Genomic DNA, 21,157 nt, shown 5'->3' on the forward strand with positions numbered 1-21,157 from the left:
TCGCTGTAGGGTGCCATTCTTGTAGAAACCTATTGTTATATGACAGGGGCGCTCAACTCCTGCCCTAAAGGGTCACCAGCAGGGCAGATTTTCAGGATATCCCTGCTTCAGCACCGGTGACGCAGTCATTGACTGATCCACTGATTGAGCCACCTGAGCTGAAGCAGGGATATCCCGCATGCCTGACCTGTTGGCGAGCCTCGAGGATTGGGGTTGGCCACTCCTGCCGTAGGAAGCCTCTAAAGATTTATGTAAAATGATTTTAATCAAAGAAAACAACAGCAGCGGTAGCAACTCTGTTAACACTTTAATAAAAATACATTTTGCTGGGTGCCAGTCTTTATTGTAAAGTGAAACAAATTGCACTCAAAGGTAGTTAAAGAAGGGGGATAAAGAATCATTAAACATTTTGGCATGGTAAACGGCAGTGGGAAACAAATCAGGTTTCAGCTTCATGTTCCGATGATGCAAGGATGCAGCGCCTGTGTGTCCTGCATTCGCTTGATGTCATTGCGATGTTTGGCAAACATGCCTAGCAAGCTGCCTCTTTTGACTTGTAAGTCTTTATTTCCATATCATTTGTAATCTCCAGCTCAGCTGAATACTCAGAACAGGTAAAGAGGTTCCTCTGAGCGTCACAAACCTCTGGCCAAGTCGTCTGGGTAAGAAGCAGAATTTCTTTACAGCTGCAAAGCCCCAGCAAGGCTTCACTCAAACTCATTGTAACTCGTCAGCGATTCTCACCCACCACCCCTAGTATTTCTTGGAAGCATGGAAGATGCTGCTTGCTCCTTGTGGAAAAGTCCTCTCCCCCCCGAGGTGAAGAATCTTTAAAAGAATTGCAGCCATATAACCATTCACTATACGAACGAGAATGTCTTTTCATTCCATTAATGGTTTCTCAGCTTTTGCACACAATCGCTGATCAGCCCTCTCTCTCTGGGGCGCCAATCTTATTTTCTTACTGCGAGTATTAAAATGCTTTGAGCAGCCTCCTCCTCCTTGCGCGTGTCCTGGAACAGGTCGTCACACGTGTCTTGCTGTGTTCCAGGGCCGTTCAGGGTTAGGCCAGGGCTAGCGCGCACCACGAGTCTTGTCGAAGAGGACCGCTCAGGCCGGATTGTGGGTTTAAAGCAGCGGGACTAAAGGTGTATTCATCAGGAATAAACTTCAGCTCATGACGCCCATTTGCAAGACTATCTGCTTGACTTTGGCCCTAAAAAAAAACACATCAAACCAGAGTGGTCGGGTTAAACCCCCATGTCAGTCAGGAGGTAGAACATGCTCAATTGTAGATGCTGCCTATTAAATATTAGCATGTAAGCCACATATTATATATTAGCATGTAAGCCACATATTAAATATAAGCATGTAAGCCACATATTAAATATTAGCATGTAAGCCACATATTATATATTAGCATGTAAGCCACATATTAAATATAAGCATGTAAGCCACATATTATATATTAGCATGTAAGCCACATATTAAATATTAGCATGTAAGCCACATATTAAATATTAGCATGTAAGCCACATATTATATATTAGTATGTAAGCCACATATTAAATATTAGCATGTAAGCCACATATTAAATATAAGCATGTAAGCCACATATTAAATATTAGCATGTAAGCCACATATTAAATATTAGCATGTAAGCCACATATAAATATTAGCATGTATGCCACATATAAATATTAGCATGTAAGCCACATATTAAATATTAGCATGTAAGCCACATATTAAATATTAGCATGTAAGCCTCATATTCAATATTAGCATGTAAGCCACATATTAAATATTAGCATGTAAGCCACATATTAAATATTAGCATGTAAGCCACATATTAAATATTAGCATGTAAGCCACATATAAATATTAGCATGTAAGCCACATATAAAATATTAACATGTAAGCCACATATTAAATATTAGCATGTAAGCCACATATAAATATTAGCATGTAAGCCACATATTAAATATTAGCATGTAAGCCACATATAAATATTAGCATGTAAGCCACATATAAATATTAGCATGTAAGCCACATATTATATATTAGCATGTAAGCCTCATATTATATTTTAGCATGTAAGCCTCATATTAAATATTATCATGCAAGCCACATATAAATATTAGCATGTAAGCCACATATTAAATATAAGCATGTAAGCCACATATTAAATATTAGCATGTAAGCCACATATTATATATTAGCATGTAAGCCACATATTAAATATAAGCATGTAAGCCACATATTAAATATTAGCATGTAAGCCACATATTAAATATAAGCATGTAAGCCACATATTAAATATTAGCATGTAAGCCACATATTATATATTAGCATGTAAGCCACATATTAAATATTAGCATGTAAGCCACATATTAAATATTAGCATGTAAGCCACATATTATATATTAGTATGTAAGCCACATATTAAATATTAGCATGTAAGCCACATATTAAATATAAGCATGTAAGCCACATATTAAATATTAGCATGTAAGCCACATATTAAATATTAGCATGTAAGCCACATATAAATATTAGCATGTATGCCACATATAAATATTAGCATTTAAGCCACATATTAAATATTAGCATGTAAGCCACATATTAAATATTAGCATGTAAGCCTCATATTCAATATTAGCATGTAAGCCACATATTAAATATTAGCATGTAAGCCACATATTAAATATTAGCATGTAAGCCACATATTAAATATTAGCATGTAAGCCACATATAAATATTAGCATGTAAGCCACATATAAAATATTAACATGTAAGCCACATATTAAATATTAGCATGTAAGCCACATATAAATATTAGCATGTAAGCCACATATTAAATATTAGCATGTAAGCCACATATAAATATTAGCATGTAAGCCACATATAAATATTAGCATGTAAGCCACATATTATATATTAGCATGTAAGCCTCATATTATATTTTAGCATGTAAGCCTCATATTAAATATTATCATGCAAGCCACATATAAATATTAGCATGTAAGCCACATATTAAATATAAGCATGTAAGCCACATATTAAATATTAGCATGTAAGCCTCATATTCAATATTAGCATGTAAGCCACATATTAAATATTAGCATGTAAGCCACATATTAAATATTAGCATGTAAGCCACATATTAAATATTAGCATGTAAGCCACATATTAAATATTAGCATGTAAGCCACATATAAATATTAGCATGTAAGCCACATATTAAATATTAGCATGTAAGCCACATATAAAATATTAACATGTAAGCCACATATTAAATATTAGCATGTAAGCCACATATAAATATTAGCATGTAAGCCACATATTAAATATTAGCATGTAAGCCACATATAAATATTAGCATGTAAGCCACATATAAATATTAGCATGTAAGCCACATATTATATATTAGCATGTAAGCCTCATATTATATTTTAGCATGTAAGCCTCATATTAAATATTATCATGCAAGCCACATATAAATATTAGCATGTAAGCCACATATTAAATATTAGCATGTAAGCCACATATAAAATATTAACATGTAAGCCACCAATTCAATATTAGCATGTAAGCCACATATTAAATATTAGCATGTAAGCCACATATAAATATTAGCATGTAAGCCACATATTAAATATTAGCATGTAAGCCACATATAAAATATTAACATGTAAGCCACATATTAAATATTAGCATGTAAGCCACATATTATATATTAGCATGTAAGCCACATATTAAATATTAGCATGTAAGCCACATATTAAATATAAGCATGTAAGCCACATATTAAATATTAGCATGTAAGCCTCATATTCAATATTAGCATGTAAGCCACATATTAAATATTAGCATGTAAGCCACATATTAAATATAAGCATGTAAGCCACATATTAAATATTAGCATGTAAGCCACATATTAAATATTAGCATGTAAGCCACATATTAAATATTATCATGTAAGCCACATATTAAATATTAGCATGTAAGCCACATATAAATATTAGCATGTAAGCCACATATTAAATATTAGCATGTAAGCCACATATAAAATATTAACATGTAAGCCACATATTAAATATTAGCATGTAAGCCACATATAAATATTAGCATGTAAGCCACATATTAAATATTAGCATGAAAGCCACATATTATATATTAGCATGTAAGCCTCATATTATATTTTAGCATTTAAGCCTCATATTAAATATTATCATGCAAACCACATATAAATATTAGCATGTAAGCCACATATTAAATATTAGCATGTAAGCCACATATAAAATATTAACATGTAAGCCACCAATTCAATATTAGCATGTAAGCCACATATTAAATATTAGCATGTAAGCCACATATAAATATTAGCATGTAAGCCACATATTAAATATTAGCATGTAAGCCACATATAAAATATTAACATGTAAGCCACATATTAAATATTAGCATGTAAGCCACATATTAAATATTAGCATGTAAGCCACATATTAAATATTAGCATGTAAGCCACATATTATATATTAGCTTGTAAGCCTCATATTATATATTAGCATGTAAGCCACATATTAAATATTATCATGTAAGCCACATATAAATATTAGCATGTAAGCCACATATAAAATATTAACATGTAAGCCACATATTAAATATTAGCATGTAAGCCACATATTAAATATTAGCATGTAAGCCACATATTAAATATTAGCATGTAAGCCACATATTAAATATTAGCATGTAAGCCACATATAAATATTAGCATGTAAGCCACATATTAAATATTAGCATGTAAGCCACATATTAAATATTAGCATTTAAACCACATATTAAATATTAGCATGTAAGCCACATATTAAATATTAGCATGTAAGCCACATATAAAATATTAACATGTAAGCCACATATTAAATATTAGCATGTAAGCCACATATAAATATTAGCATGTAAGCCACATATTAAATATTAGCATGAAAGCCACATATTATATATTAGCATGTAAGCCTCATATTATATTTTAGCATTTAAGCCTCATATTAAATATTATCATGCAAACCACATATAAATATTAGCATGTAAGCCACATATTAAATATTAGCATGTAAGCCACATATAAAATATTAACATGTAAGCCACCAATTCAATATTAGCATGTAAGCCACATATTAAATATTAGCATGTAAGCCACATATAAATATTAGCATGTAAGCCACATATTAAATATTAGCATGTAAGCCACATATAAAATATTAACATGTAAGCCACATATTAAATATTAGCATGTAAGCCACATATTAAATATTAGCATGTAAGCCACATATTAAATATTAGCATGTAAGCCACATATTATATATTAGCTTGTAAGCCTCATATTATATATTAGCATGTAAGCCTCATATTAAATATTATCATGTAAGCCACATATAAATATTAGCATGTAAGCCACATATTAAATATTAGCATGTAAGCCACATATAAAATATTAACATGTAAGCCACATATTAAATATTAGCATGTAAGCCACATATTAAATATTAGCATGTAAGCCACATATTAAATATTAGCATGTAAGCCACATATTAAATATTAGCATGTAAGCCACATATAAATATTAGCATGTAAGCCACATATTAAATATTAGCATGTAAGCCACATATTAAATATTAGCATTTAAACCACATATTAAATATTAGCATGTAAGCCACATATTAAATATTAGCATGTAAGCCACATATTAGTGCAGTGTCCATGCTTAGTTCATAGAATGTTAATTCTTTGTTTTCTACATTTCAGTGCTTTCATAGTATTATTTTAACCAATAAGTTAAAATAGGGGCTCAACTCCAATCCTCAAGCCCCCCAACAGGTCAGGTTTCCAGGATATCCCTGCTTCAGCACAGGTGGCTCAATCAGTCCCTGCTTCAGCACAGGTGACTCAATCATCGACTGAGCCTCTGATTGAGACACCTGTGCTGAAGCCGGGATATCCTGAAAACCTGACCTGTTGGGGGATGGGGGGGGGGGGGAGTTGAAGACTAGAGTTGACCACCACTCTGATTTAACCCCATCAGTACATGTGTGTTAATGGTACCAGTCCAATCTGGTGCTGCTCATTACATGAGACAGAGTTACTTGCAGACTTGTAGTCGTCTCCTGGAGCTTTGACCCTATTTGGGGTAATCCATTGAACAGTGGTTGCGAATGGTTTGGTGACACTTACCTGGGACACCGATACTATCGCTTGTCCGGGAAAGTGTGCGCTGATGTTGGGTTCAGTTTTGAGTATGGGTGTGGTCTCTGTGTTTGTGACTGAAGATGGCGAGTTGGTGGCTGACGTTGTAGACCCTGGAAAAAAAATAGATCATTAGTCACGTAGATCAGGGCTGCGCAATCTTTTCCCCCTGCGCCCCCCTGCCTGCGCTCCTCCTCTGCTCGCGCCTCCTCCCCGCCCCATGCTCGGCTCCGGCGTCAGATGACGCAGCGGGGTCATGTGACATTACATTGCCATGGCAACGCAATGTCACGTGAACCCGCAGAGTCATTTGACGCCAGGTTACCATGACGCCGCGTCGCTGGAAGCCACGGTAAGTTAGGTACAGAGGCCTCGCACGGTCCCCCAGCATTTAATGTAAATGCCTTGGGGGAGAGCGTGGTACCTCTGTAACTGCCGCGCCCCCCACAGAATATCTTGCGTCCCCCAGCCTCTGTAATTGCCCCCTGCCCACAAAATCTCGTGCCCCCTTTGCGCACCCTGACATAGATCATAGTGAGGTCAGCAGAAACTATTTTTGCCTTTTAAAGAAGTAAAAATCAAAACGGAGCCACCATCACATGCATTTCAAGTAGCATTCTGTGTGATAAATGTGATCCTACGACTAATACACAATCAGCATTATTTCTAACATCATGTAGTAAGTGACAAGGAGTGATGCCTGCACATGCGTGTGGCAGTTTGTGTCATGTGCTTGCATTAAGTGCATAGTGTCATATTGGTCCCGAGCCAGAGTACGTGTTGTTTTTTTGTCTTTTTCCTGCTGAGCCCCCTTTTTTTATTATTATTTATTTGCACAGTAAATAACCCCCCCCGTCCCCCCACCCCCCCACGTGTCGGCACATTCTCACGTCTCACACAGGTCTGCAATGCTGCCCTTCCCCATTATCTCTCAGTATACACTGCTTCCACTGCAGCCAGGGATTCTGGGTAATGACATGCAAATGATCTCTCACAGTGGGTCACTTTTTGCTTCTTGTCCATTATAACATAGTGCCCTATAAACTTCTGCCTGCCGCATTACACAGCTTTTTTTTTTTTTTAGCACAGTCTGGGTTAAAGAAGTGCAGAGCCAGTAAACCAACTCACAGACAGCTCTGTTGACCCTTTCGCTCTCATCAGTGTGAGCCTGGCTACTTGCTATGCAATGTGATGCTGGAAATGGGTATAATCAGACACAGAACAAATAACGGCGGGTAAAAAAAAAAAGTGACAAAAAACATGGAGGGTTTCGGCCTGGTTGTTGGTTTTGTGCCCGGTTATTTACTGACAGGAGAACTCTACCTGAAGAACTCTTTCCTTTGCCGACATTTTTGGGTTTCCTTTTCCGAGTCTGGATACTTTCTTTCTTCATGGCCAGGGGACGAGGAACCTGGAGAAAACAAGGCTCAGAGTCATTATTAATGTTAAATAAATACAAAACATGAACGCCGGTGCGTTGCTGAACCCTCCGGGGGCGAAGAACCGAAAGTCCGGCAAAACGCCCCCAAAAAAATTCACCATTCCGTTTTTTTTCCCCCTTTCAGTTCTTTTTAGAAATCCTGTCGTGTGATTTTATTACAGCATAGCACATCGTGGCATAGATCTGCCATCGTGACATAGATCTATCATTGTGACATAGATCTGTATCGTGACATAGATCTGCCATCGTGACATAGATCTGCGGCCAACTCTGTCTCTGTCTTTTTTTGCAGAAGACGCAAAATACAAGATATTTGACTGAAACAAGTGAAGAAGGAAAGGGATGTCTTCCTAGAAGCCGGAAATGTTCCCCTGGCTGTGACCCAGGTTAATCTCTTATTTATCATGACATTAACACGAAACATGATCTCTTCTTGGAAGCTCCTGCGTGCTCTCGCGCGCTCTCGCGCGCTCGCCCTTGCGGGGCCCTTATAACCTTCTGTACCTGGCTCGTTTGTCCTTATTCTATTTGTGTAACTTCTATCACTCTGTACCCGCATTGTACTGCACTGCGGCATATGCGTGCGCTTTATAAATAACCGATGATAATAATAATAATAATGAAAGGGATTTTTTGGGGATACATTTTGACCACGAGTGGCCAACTCCAGTCCTCAAGGGCCACCAACAAGTCAAGTTTTCAGGATATCCCTGCTTCAGCACTGGTTGCAGTCGAAGACTGAGCCACTGATTCAGCCACCTGTGCTGAACCAGGGATATCCTGAAAACCTGACCTGTTGGTGGCCCTTGAGGACTGGAGTTGGCCACCCCTGATTTAGATTGATACGTGCCCTACTTGAAATTGTGACGTACATCTTAAAGGATAGGTGAAGGAATAAATGTGGCGACAGAGCCCATTCAGGAGACCCGTGAGGTTGGGAACGCCCAGTACCCTGTCATTTCATGTTTGCAGACGCCTTACGTAGGTCCAATAAAAGGTATCACAACCTGCAACAAATCTATTCCGGAAATGTGTTCAGCAGTTTTACCGCCAGCGTCTTCAGATCGGAATCCATGTTAGTTTGGGACATGGTGTGGTATGGTTAGGGCTTATAGGAAAGAGACAGGTGGGTGAGCTGAGCGACTTACCCCGTGCAGCTTCATGTACAGGCCACACGCGTTACACACGGGCTCGCCTTCGGAATTGCGCCTCCAGAGAGTCGTGGTGGTTGTGTGGCAGTTCGTGCAGCACAGGCCGGCGCGCCGAGAGGAAGACTGCAGGCATAGACAGGAGACCTGGGTGAGGGGGGATCTATTGGTACTGTTCTCCAGAATACAGAGCCCCCTACTCTGGCAATGCACCAAATCCTGCTCTCATGTCACTGACATATCTACACATGGACACAAAACAGCCTACCTGCTGGTACATAGGGCAGGGTTTGTGTGCATCATTGTAGCGTGCAGTGTGTTCATTGACTTATTCCCAGAAAATGCAGCCATACGCCTTTCAGTGGGACTGACAAATGGGCGCATCGCTACGGCAAAGCATAAGTGCTAAAATGTTAAATATTCAAAGTATTTGAATAGAGGACTGCAGTAAGTGTAAAGATGTGTGCTCCCTACGGGACCCGGCCGTGGAGGTGTCAGAGAGAGGTTTCACCAATCTTTGGAAAGTCTGACAGATCATGAATGGGGGAATGTGGAACAACTCAACCTCAAGGTCAAGAGTGAATACTCCTGTAATGTTACATCTGACGCTGTTTGATGCTATTAAGCAGGCAGTATAATGAGTGAGGAGTCAGAAGGAAAGATACACACTGCTGGCTAATATAGTACCTAAGCTTAACCCCTTTGCCCCTGAATCAGGCAGCACTGCATTCTGCTGGGCTAGAGAGGGGGAGACACTGACAGATATACGGGTTTGTGACAAGGTGGAATGCCAAAGAGCACGGCTTTTCAACTGGTGGATCCTGGAAGTCTTTAGAGTGGCCCTTGAACTTCCTGCTCCTGCTAATGTCACTGTGGTGGCCTACCTACACAACTTATCACCCACTTTTTTTCAGACTGAAACCCACCTATAGGTCTACTAAGTTGTGTAGGCCACCACAATGACATTATCAGCAGTAGGAAGTTCAAGGGAAACTCTAAAGACCTCCAGGATCCACCAGTTGAAGACCCAGAAGTAAAGTGGGGTAACTATGTATGGTACAGATGTTAAAAATGTTTTGAGAAGTATATAATTTTTAAGTGTTCAAATGTATCCAAAATGACATTACACGGCTCCAGTGGCCTTTCAACATGTTTGTGAGCTGGCCTCTTGGGAAAGCTGGTTGAAAGGTCCTGTCACAGAGGACAGAGATGCAGAATGAGACACAGTGAGAGAAGACAGAGACAGTGGAAAGAAATAGGGGGCCCGGTCTGCGTTGGAAGGTGGGGATTCTAGTTAACCCATTGTTGGCTTCTTTGGCAGTGAATAAGGGATTGTATGTTGTAGCTAAATTAATCTGACATCACAGTTGGATCTTTCTTGGGCATCATTCTAGAATCGAGGGCAGCTGTGGAATCCCTTCAACTTGCATGTGTGGAAAGCTTGTTGGGGCACCCATGGATGAATCCCACATTGCTCGATGGCCCCTCTGGAAGTGCAGGGGGTGGGGGGAGAAAGAGACAGCCAGACACAGGGCAATGTCTCCATTAGCTGCTTACAAAAATATTGTCTCTACAAATGTTCCTCCCTCAGCTCCTAAATTTTCTTGAATGCCTGTGATGGAAGATCACAAGGCTCCGGGGTCGTCAAGGACAGGAGAACAACTATATTTTACTCTTAATTTCCTCTCGGTTTACTTTAAACGAAGGGGCCGGGTCTCCCTGGCAACATTTTGACCTTGTCTGGGAAATCTGCTCTCTCCAACTTAGAACTGGGCGGTTTGTTTATGTAGAAACGAGCAGCACGACTTTCACCGAAACATCTGGGCCCATTTCAACGCTCGGTTTTACGGCTTAAATGGTAAATATAAACATATTGCCCAAATATAACAAAATAAATACAAATGAAATAGAAAAACCATAATACATTTGTAGTGATCCCTGATGCAGTGTCCTCTGCATGTCTTAGGCCTCAGCCAGGGTGGCGCTGAGCGGGCGGGCGTGCTCACGCCGGCCGCTATGAAACACATTGAGGCAATGTGTGTGGCCAGCGTGCGTACGCGCCTGCTCGGCGCTTAGCTGCTTGCAGAGCAAGCCAATTTGAATTTATCGTCCGCAAGCTCGTCACGCGAGCGGTTCGCCCAATGAAGGCAAACCAGCTCCGTGACGTCATGGCCGCGCCTCCCGAATCGCCGCCCCGCGGGCGCACCAAGCTGGCCACAAATCTCCCGGCCGAACAGGGAGCGTGATGTCACCGCGCATGAGCGCCAGCGTGCTCGCTCGCTGCCTGGCCGAAGCCTTATTACTATAACACACCGTATAAGGGCCCCTTCAAGATGCAGTTACAGCTGCTGCTTATTGAGTAGTCAGCAGAGTGAGTGTAAGCTCTTTGGAACAAGGTTGTCTCGTCCTTTCTTGCAGCTTTTATTGCTAATCTTCTGTATTTTGCACTGCCTGGATTTTCATTCAGTAAAAAGTGCACATATGTTTGGCTCAGCATAAAAGTAAAATCATTTAATAGACCTTAGCTCCTGTTTGCAGAGTGGGTTAGGAAAATGTGCTCTGCCTGGAAAGTTTAGTAAAAGCGTACAAGTTGCAAATTAAACAATCACTTTGATTTTTCTAAAACCTGTTTTGTCACTTGGGCCCTCACAATTTCTTCACTCGGTTGTTATTCCTCACGGGACTTTAAAAAAAAATTGTTTTAATATATGCAGCAATTAATTACCTTTAATGAAAACTGATTACCTAAGCTGCCAATCAATCCATTCTACTGTGATCGATCAGCGAGTAGACTGCTCTCTGGATTCACGTCATTGCTGCTCCTGAATCAATTCTGCAGTCAGTGTAACTCAGCAGCTACAATGTAACCTTATATTACTAAGGTAACATTGTCTCTTGTTACAGCTTACAGCTCAGTCTCCTGCTGGGAGCACTGCAACACTTTCCTGTTTGTGATAATTTGATACGGTCTTGCGCTGCTGCCTGGGGAGGTGTGCTAAAACCCGCAATAGCCGGAGTGGTCAACTCCAAGCAACAAGGGCCACCAACATGTCACGTTTGAAGGATATCCCTGCTTCAGCGCAGGTGGCTCAGTCTACAACTGCACTTGCTGAGGACTGGAGTTGCAACTATAGCAACCAAAGGATGCTCAGTATGTTACAACTCATTAAGCGCATTAAAAATAACATTAAGAGTTGATTTTAAAAAATCAGTAAGTTTTATCTAATACAGAACTTTTTAGTACATTTTTTTTAAAAGCACAGACACACACACACACACACACACACACACACACACACACATACAGAGAGACACACACACACACACACACACAAAGACGCACACACACACACACACACACACACACATATACACACACACACACACACAGAGAGAGACACACACACACACAGAGACGCACACACATACACACACACACAGAGACACACACACACACACAGAGACACACACACACACAGACGCACACACATACACACACACAGAGACGCACACACACACACACACGTAGGATATTGAATGTTCTGCTGCTTTAAGATGTTGTGCTGTTCAGACTTAATTTTGTGCCTAAATTGTTAAAGCTGCATAAGCGTAACATAAATCCCACAACAACCGTTAGAAAATGGCAGAGGGTCTGAATGTGACGTAATAATGCGCGGGCTCATTAAATATGACCGCCGCTATTAACTTTCTCATCTCTAGCTCGGTCTCAACTGCTGCGTCAATCGGAAATGCCGTGACAGCCCTTCCATGAATTAACCTCTTCAACGCCAACCCAGGCGCTGCAAGGGTTTAACGGGATAGCCAGAAGCAGCAAAAAGGGCACAGGATGTATTTTGTGGGTGAGATTTGTTTTTCCTGTTGTAATTCACCTTCCGTATACTGCGTCACGCCTTTCGTATTATTCGGCATATTGTGATTACATATGTGTGTTCCAGCTCACTGTTTGCTGACATCTGTAACATTGACAATGCAACTGTGTGTACACTGAGCAAAATGATGGTGCCCAGAGCAGGCACATGTATTACACATGTCATTTGCTGCTGCTTTTGTAATACAGCCGCTCGCTTTGTATCAATAATACTGAAGCAAATTACTACTACACCCCTTTATTGCTGTATGGCCAGCACCAATAGTCAAGGGAGAATTTCTCTAGTGAACAGCTAAAATGTAGTGTGTATTTCCACAGCAATTGTGTCTAATTGATGCAGTTATTTTGTAAACAAATCCCTATACTGGTCTTAGTAGTGGATAGTGAGAGGCTCATATGTTGCTGCAATAAGTGGGAAATGTATGAGGGCAAAAGGAAACTTTGTTTTAAAGCACTGCAACATTTCCTGCTTCCAACTGCATGAAATGCAAGATATATCTCCGGGTCCTTCTGTCTGATGCAGGAGGTTTGTGCCACCCCAAAACTTGGGGGTGAAATGATTCAGAGAGGCACAACGTCTCAAAAATATATATTTAATGTAATCCATCCCTAACTCTTTCTATTGACACTTCCCAAAGATGGCAAAGAATTGGAGGAACGTATCCGAGCCATGGTGCAGATAACCCTGTCCCCAAATTGTATCCGACCATTTCCTTGGTACTTCGGGCAGTTATAAAGTAATTCAGTTCATTATTTGGGCATTCTTAAGCCCTCTGAAAATATTTGGCATCAGACTTTCTCTAAAACTGGGGGGTTTCACAGCACAAAATATAAGGGCAGATTCATCCGGTGCCGGTATGGGTTAGTGACCCAGATCCAGCGTCAGCGCCTATTCAAATCAAGGAGCGTTACCGCCGTTTCGGCAGCGCTAACCAGTACCGCCACTCGATGAACCTGCCCCTGTTGTAATCGGGTGCAAAATTAAACTTTCGCGCAAGTAGTGTAATTGGATGCATTTTACTAATGCAGGCTAAAATGTATGGGGCTTTTTGGGCAAATCCAGATATTTTGGTGATTCTGTAGCCAATGAGTTAGGAACTTAAAAGACATAATGCTGATTTAACTCCTTTATTGCCAGAGATAATGTTTATTCCTAATGTAGAAAGACATTCAGGTAATAGCAGTGGATACACACACGGGCATACACGTGCACACACAGGTGCACACAGGAACACATGGCCCACACATGGGTACACACACATGGGCATACATATGCACACGTGGGAACACATAGTCCCACACATGGGTACACACATGTGCCCACACAGGAACACATGGCCCCACACATGGGTACACACATTGGCATACACGTGCCCACACAGGCACACACGGGAACACATGGTCCCACACGGGCATACACGTGCCCACACAGGCACACATGGGAAGCAATGGTCCCACACATGTGTACACACATGGGCATACAAGTGCCCACACAGGCACACACAGGAAGCAATGGTCCTACACATGGGTACACATGGGTACACACACGAGCATACACAGAAACAAATGGTCCCACACGTGTGTACACACACGGGCATACACATGCCCACACGGCAAGCAATAGACCCACACATGGGTACACACACGAGCATACACAGAAACACATGGTCCCACACATGGGTACACACACGGGCATACACATGCCCACATAGGCACACACGGGAAGCAATAGTCCCACACATGGGTACACACGGGTACACACACGAGCATACACGGGCAGCTTTCCAACCCATTCATTATTTTAGAATAGCTTTTCCAGAAGTTTATGTTATGTACGCGAGGGAAGCTCCAGAGAGAATTTAATACACAAACCTTTCAAAGAGAGGGAATAACAGCGGTATAATACGGCGAAAGGCCGTTTAGCTTCACGTTTCACTTCAACATATACAGGGAAAGCACCTCATATACAATCTTCCTTTTTGAGTCAATCTAAAGCAACTTTGGTCTAAATTGTGGATTCTAAACTTTTTTACCACCTGGCCATTGGGATCAGCGTTAAGTGAGTGAGAGGGATAGAAAGTGCTTAACCCTTCATTCCTCTTGCGTTAGCACATAATAATAATAGCTTGTGGGGACTCTATAGTATGCAGGGCTGTTTGAATAGCAGCACTGTCGGAGGAGGGTTACCATCAAATACCCTACGTGCACACAGCAATTAAGCTTACAATGTCACCTATTTTAAAACACCTTTGTAATAATGTTGCAGTTTGCTGGCCGTTACTGCCCAGGACCAGCCCTGGAAGTAATGGTCCCAATGACACATGTATCTTTCTCCTCAGCAGGGAAACCCCTGAGTTAGAACACAAGCTTTTCTGAGCAACATTTATGCCTAGCGTGCTCAGCCCTCTAATATATTTGTGTACATTTGGACTAGATGTATATATGTACCTATGTACATATGAATGTCAGAATGTCGTTGGCACGATGTGGGAATATAATAAGTGCCCGAAACATTGACTTCTTCCGTTTGTCATTAAGAGTGAAATATTTGAAGCACACTCTGCGATACAGTGTGACAAGTGTCACCTCTGATTACAGTGTACGCTCTTTTCGTCTGTGCTCTCTTATAGATGTGTGCACACTGTATAAACACAATAAATGCATTGACCCCCGCAGTTGGGCGCAATGGATGGTGGGTTCTTACCAGTCTCTTCTGTGGTTTGATAAGTGGCCGGTTGATGCCATTCATTTTGTGGTAGAGCCCACAGGCATTACACAGGTAGTGGCCGGTGCCGTCTCGTCTCCACAGCGGGGTGGACATGGCACCACAATTGACACATTCTCTCCCCTCCCCAGGAAACTCTTCTAAGAACTCTGTAAGGAAGCAGAGATACAGTAATCACTAATAAGGCCTCGTCCATAGTGCAAGATACGGAGCGAGCTGCGCAGCACGCGCTTACAAACAAACGTGTGTATCCCAAAGCGCATGGCCATAGTGAGCGCGCGCTTGCACGTGAGATACAAGGATACCAAAAGCGGAGGAGACAAACTTGTTTGCTATTGCAGCGAGACGGCCTGGTCATGTGAGCGGCTAGCAGCCAATGAAAATTTAGTAAGCTATTCTGCCTGGATACTGTTCAGATGACTATTTGTCAGTGGAGTTGTGCTCGCTGTGAGAATATGGACAACTCAACTATTCAAAATATGATTTCTGAGGTTTACAAAAGTGAACCTTTAATTCATACCATGACAGAAATCTCAATGATAATGTATGGAGAGACATTTCTGATGTATTGTCCCTTACTGGTATATAATTGTTCATTTATTTTTTTTATTTTTTGTAGTCTACAATGCTTAATTCAATGCATCACATTTTATACAAATGTTTTTTTAACAAGGCATGTTTTCATGCATAGTGTGTATATATATATATATGTATATATATATGTATATGTTTGCAGAATACTTCTGTAAGTGGCATGGCATTATGCATTTTATTATTTGCTAAAGGCGTGTTCTCATGCATGACACTTCCTTGACACGCCCCCTCCCGCACGTCATGACCACGCCCAACCCCAAAAACCTACAGTCCACACATTGCCGGAGAGGAAAGCTCGCGCGAGACAAGTAGCACTGTAGCGCTCGCTTTCACTATGGACAAAGCCTAAGGCCTCGGGCATGGTCAGCGCTTAGGCGCTGACCCGTGCTGAGGTGCGCTTACGCTCGGCAGTGAGCCCCTGCAGCCGCAATGAGAGCGGCTTTAGCAGGGGCTCGCGCACGCTTCCGCAGGCGTGCGGAGGCGTAGCCGACATTTCATTTTTAGTTTTGGCGCTCACGGGAGTGCAGGGCCGGTCACGTGAGCAGTTCGCCCAATGAGGGCGAACCAGCTCTGTGACGTCACTGGCCCGCCCCCAGACACGCCCCTGGACGGCGCGCGAACTATGGCCAGGGAAAGCACTCGCTTTCCCTCAGCCTCAGCGCGCCTCCGCACGTCTGTAGTCACCATGGACTCCGCCTAAGGCTCCTTGTGCTTAGAGAGCCTGGTTCAGCCATTCAGTGCTGTAGTTGGGCTGCTTGTTGTACTTTCATGGGCATACCTACGGGTCATTAAAAAAAAGGTCCATCAGCACAGTACGTGGATAAAACCCTACTGGACAGTCTGTACTATCAGTGAGACTCTCAAATACTTTGAGGAGCAAAACACCTAGCTCGGCAGGTCAATAATTACTGATATTGGTAAGAATTCATTATAACTTCCAGAAAGGTGTAACCCTTAGGGGCTTTTGATGCCGACCGTAGGCCCAGCTTAAGTGGAACGGGACGTTCTAGACCACTGTTTACGTGCGTTCCACCAACGTCCCGATCCCCCTGCAATAATGGAGTCAGACATTCTGTTGTCGTGGGTAATACAAATAGGTCACAGGTTTATTTACGAACACTTTATCAAAATCAGAAACTGCAGGCCAGGCAAACAATGGGCACACCAAGCCTGACCTATGGGCACACCAAGCCCGGCCTATGGGCACACCAAGCCCGACCTATGGGCACACCAAGCCTGACCTATGGGCACACCAAGCCCGACCTATGGGCACACCAAGTCCGACCTATGGGCACACCAAGCCTGACCTATGGGCACACCAAGCCCGGCCTATGGGCACACCAAGCCCAACCTATGGGCACACCAAGCCAGACCTATGGGCACACCAAGCCCGGCCTATGGGCACACCAAGCCCAACCTATGGGAACACCAAGCCTGACCTATGGGCACACCAAGCCTAATCTATGAGCACACCAAGTCCGGCCTATGGGAACACCAAGCCTGACCTATGGGCACACCAAGCCTGACCTATGGGCACACCAAGCCTGACCTATGGGCACACCGAGCCCGGCCTATGGGCACACCAAGCCCGGCCTATGGGAACACCAAGCCTGACCTATGGGCACACCAAGCCTGACCTATGGGCACACCAAGCCTGACCTATGGGCACACCAAGCCTGACCTATGGGCACACCGAGCCCGGCCTATGGGCACACCAAGCCCGGCCTATGGGCACACCAAGCCTGACCTATGGGCACACCAAGCCTGACCTATGGGCACACCGAGCCCGGCCTATGGGCACACCAAGATCGACCTATGGGCACACCAAGATCGACCTATGGGCACACCAAGCCCGGCCTATGGGCACACCAAGATCGACCTATGGGCACACCAAGCCTAATCTATGAGCACACCAAGCCCGGCCTATGGGTACACCAAGCCCGGCCTATGGGCACACCAAGCCCGGCCTATGGGCACACCAAGATCGACCTATGGGCACACCAAGCCCGGCCTATGGGCACACCAAGATCGACCTATGGGCACACCAAGCCTAATCTATGAGCACACCAAGCCCGGCCTATGGGTACACCAAGCCCGGCCTATGGGTACACCAAGCCCGGCCTATGGGCACACCAAGCCTGACCTATGAGCACACCAAGCCTGACCTATGAGCACACCAAGCCTGACCTATGGGTACACCAAGCCTGACCTATGGGTACACCAAGCCTGACCTATGGGTACACCAAGCCTGACCTATGGGCACACCAAGCCTGACCTATGGGCACACCAAGCCCGACGGCATGGAATTCCCTCCTCCCTCCCTCATATGCTATAACTAAGCGTGATTACTACAAACCACATGTGGCTGATATGTTCCAACCGTACAGCTGGTCCCCGTGTCCACATTGCTGATATTTGGGCAGAATGTACAATCAGCACCTATAGCCTACTAATCATACCCCGGGGTAACTTACCCGGCCATACAGCGGGTGCCTGCAATGCCTAGCTTCTGCATTCTTTACCAGGCTCATGTTTTATTTTAGACGTTGTTTTTCCCACAGAATGTAATTCAATAGGAGTAATTTAACTTTCTCAACAATCATCACGTAAACAAGGCATGCAGTGTTATCCCATGTCCTGTTTCCAAGGGAATTAGACTGTAAGCTCTTTGGGTCAGGATCTTCTGTTGCCTTATGTTGCCATTTACATGTTGCTCTTATCCCAATTGTCTGTAATTTATTTGCACATTTGTCACGCACTGCGCACTTTGTTGGCGCTATATAAATAACATGATATATTCATAATCTGATGTTAATTGAATATATTGTCCAAATTGAAGGCGCTCCAGACACATCAGACAGGAGAGGAACTGTGTTGGAAACATTCCGGAATGTCGGTGTTGAAGGGATACATCACTGTTCCAGGGCACAAGTGGGGCAATTCTGGGGCACAAGTGGTGCAATTCTGGGCAGAAGTGGTGCAATTCTGGGGCAAAAAACATTTCTCCGGTTGTGTATTAAAGAAAATAACCATTTGCCTTCGTTAACATGTACGGTACAGATTTTATGACCCAGAATTGCAGCGCTTTTTCCTTAATACTATTGGGCCCATGAATATTTTGGAAAGTCCATCACAAGTGGCCTTATAATGAGGCTGTTCAGGGCATCCTGTAACCGTATCCTCTCCTTTACCACCTGTAGCACCGTTTAACGTTTCGTGCAAAACTCTTCAGCGGACACATTTACTGCAACCAGACAGACCGTATTGATGCCCCAAAAATGGAAGACAATAACTGCAAAAAGTGATACTTTCTATTTCTCTCTGTGCACCAGTGTGCGATCTTCACCGCGCCTTGTAACGCTTCCCAGAGTGCTGAAGAACCATAAGTGAAATCGGTGCACAATCGTCGGGGCAGAGAGTTCAAAAGCCCTCTCTAGCACGGGGGGTGAGGGGGGGGGGGCAACTCCAGTCCTCAAGGGCCACCAACAGGTCAGGGTTTCAGGATATCCCTGCTTCAGCACAGGTGGCTCAATCAGTGGCTCAGTCTTGGACTTATTGAACCGCCTGTGCTGAAGCAGGGATATCCTAACAACCTGACCGTTTGGTGGCTCCTGAGGATTGGAGGGGCTCACCCCTGCACTAGCATCGGTGTAATCACGGTTTACAATTCACCGGCTGGGTACAGGGTTTCTTTAGGCGTCAATCACATGACACAAAATCTGATGTGGATTGGGGCAGATGTAAAGAAATGATAAGCCAGTGACATCGTGGCCCGCAAAACTGCCCGTCAAAACTGCCCGCCAAACTGCCCGAGAAACTGCCCGCCAAACTGCCCACAAAACTGCCCGCAAAACTGCCCGCCAAACTGCCCGAGAAACTGCCCACAAAACTGCCCGCCAAACTGCCCACAAAACTGCCCGCCAAACTGCCCACAAAACTGCCCGTCAAAACTGCCCGTCAAAACTGCCCACAAAACTGCCAGCCAAACTGCCCGTCAAAACTGCCCACAAAACTGCCCGCCAAACTGCCCACAAAACTGCCCGCCAAACTGCCCACAAAACTGCCCGCCAAACTGCCCACAAAACTGCCCGCAAAACTGCCCGCCAAACTGCCCACAAAACTGCCCGCCAAACTGCCCACAAAACTGCCCGCCAAACTGCCCACAAAACTGCCCGAGAAACTGCCCGAGAAACTGCCCACAAAACTGCCACTGAATGAAACTCATTTTCAGTTCATTTGATTTGAGAAAAATAAACTCTTGCAGTTCATGTTCTATTTCCATTTTTTTAATAAATAGGCACAGTCCTGGCTAACGAAATTGTTAACAAATACCCCCTTCACCCCTTCTTGATCTGCTAAAGACAATCAACTTTCTGTAAGTTTATAAAAGAACAGCGCAGAAGTATGAGCAATATTGTCATATTTCCTTGGAACGTTGTTCCAGTGCAAGGCTCATCATCAGGCACATTCAAGCAGCTGCTTTCATTCCCCCTCCCTCCCCCTTTAATATGTGCATCAATACAATCCACACAATGATAAGTAATTAGCTAAGTTGCCGATCGATCGGTGAAGATTCGGCTTGAGAGGTTCACTAAATGTCCGTCAGTGCAGCAGAAGAGGACCAAAGACGCAAAGCTCTGTGGGGAAGATCATGTGACCAGGCAGTCACTAGATACAATTGGTGCATTGCTAGAGAGAGGGCAGGGCTCCAAAAGGGGTGTGCCAGAGCCTGTTTCAGAAGAGGAAGGGGATGCGACTTTGTAAATGGTTGCTATAGAAACAAAAAAATGCTTGTTACATTATAATACATGAAAAATGTCAATCAACTGTTTAAAAAAAATGCTACAAGTATTTTCTCATAGTACAGAACTGGTTTATTTATTTATTTTAAACACACAGGTAGGATATTTCTTGGTCTGCAGCTTCAAAACGTATTTCTCCTGATATAAATTTGAGCAACATGTTCCCACCATCAGCAAATGATGGGACTCTTGTGACTTTCCAAAGGGGAAGGAATGGTGAATGGAGATTGATTTAATGGACTGACTCAGCCCTGGGTGCAGTGTGTTATAAAGACGTTACCCTCCTGGTAGAGGGCCATGAGAGAAATGTCAGGC

General features: G+C 43.1%; 1 protein-coding gene across 3 annotated transcripts in view; it reads right to left on the reverse strand.

Moving 5' to 3' along the window:
- Positions 1-288: 288 nt before the first annotated feature.
- The window catches only part of GATA5 (GATA binding protein 5), a 28,672-nt gene continuing 7,803 nt past the window's right edge, over positions 289-21,157 (reverse strand). For 2 of the 3 annotated variants that reach the window (XM_075571422.1, XM_075571423.1), the window contains exons 3-7: positions 15,426-15,595; positions 8,833-8,979; positions 7,567-7,654; positions 6,232-6,356; positions 289-1,216 (exon numbers count right to left, since the gene is read on the reverse strand). In XM_075571422.1, coding sequence (XP_075427537.1) covers positions 1,064-1,216; positions 6,232-6,356; positions 7,567-7,654; positions 8,833-8,979; positions 15,426-15,595 — 683 coding nt within the window. In that variant the 3' untranslated portion in view covers positions 289-1,063. The remainder of the gene's footprint in view (positions 1,217-6,231; positions 6,357-7,566; positions 7,655-8,832; positions 8,980-15,425; positions 15,596-21,157) is intronic. The other variant, XM_075571424.1, reaches the window with a different exon arrangement.

The sequence above is a fragment of the Ascaphus truei genome, chromosome 15 (genome assembly GCF_040206685.1).
Source record: "Ascaphus truei isolate aAscTru1 chromosome 15, aAscTru1.hap1, whole genome shotgun sequence".
Classification (NCBI taxonomy): domain Eukaryota; kingdom Metazoa; phylum Chordata; class Amphibia; order Anura; family Ascaphidae; genus Ascaphus; species Ascaphus truei.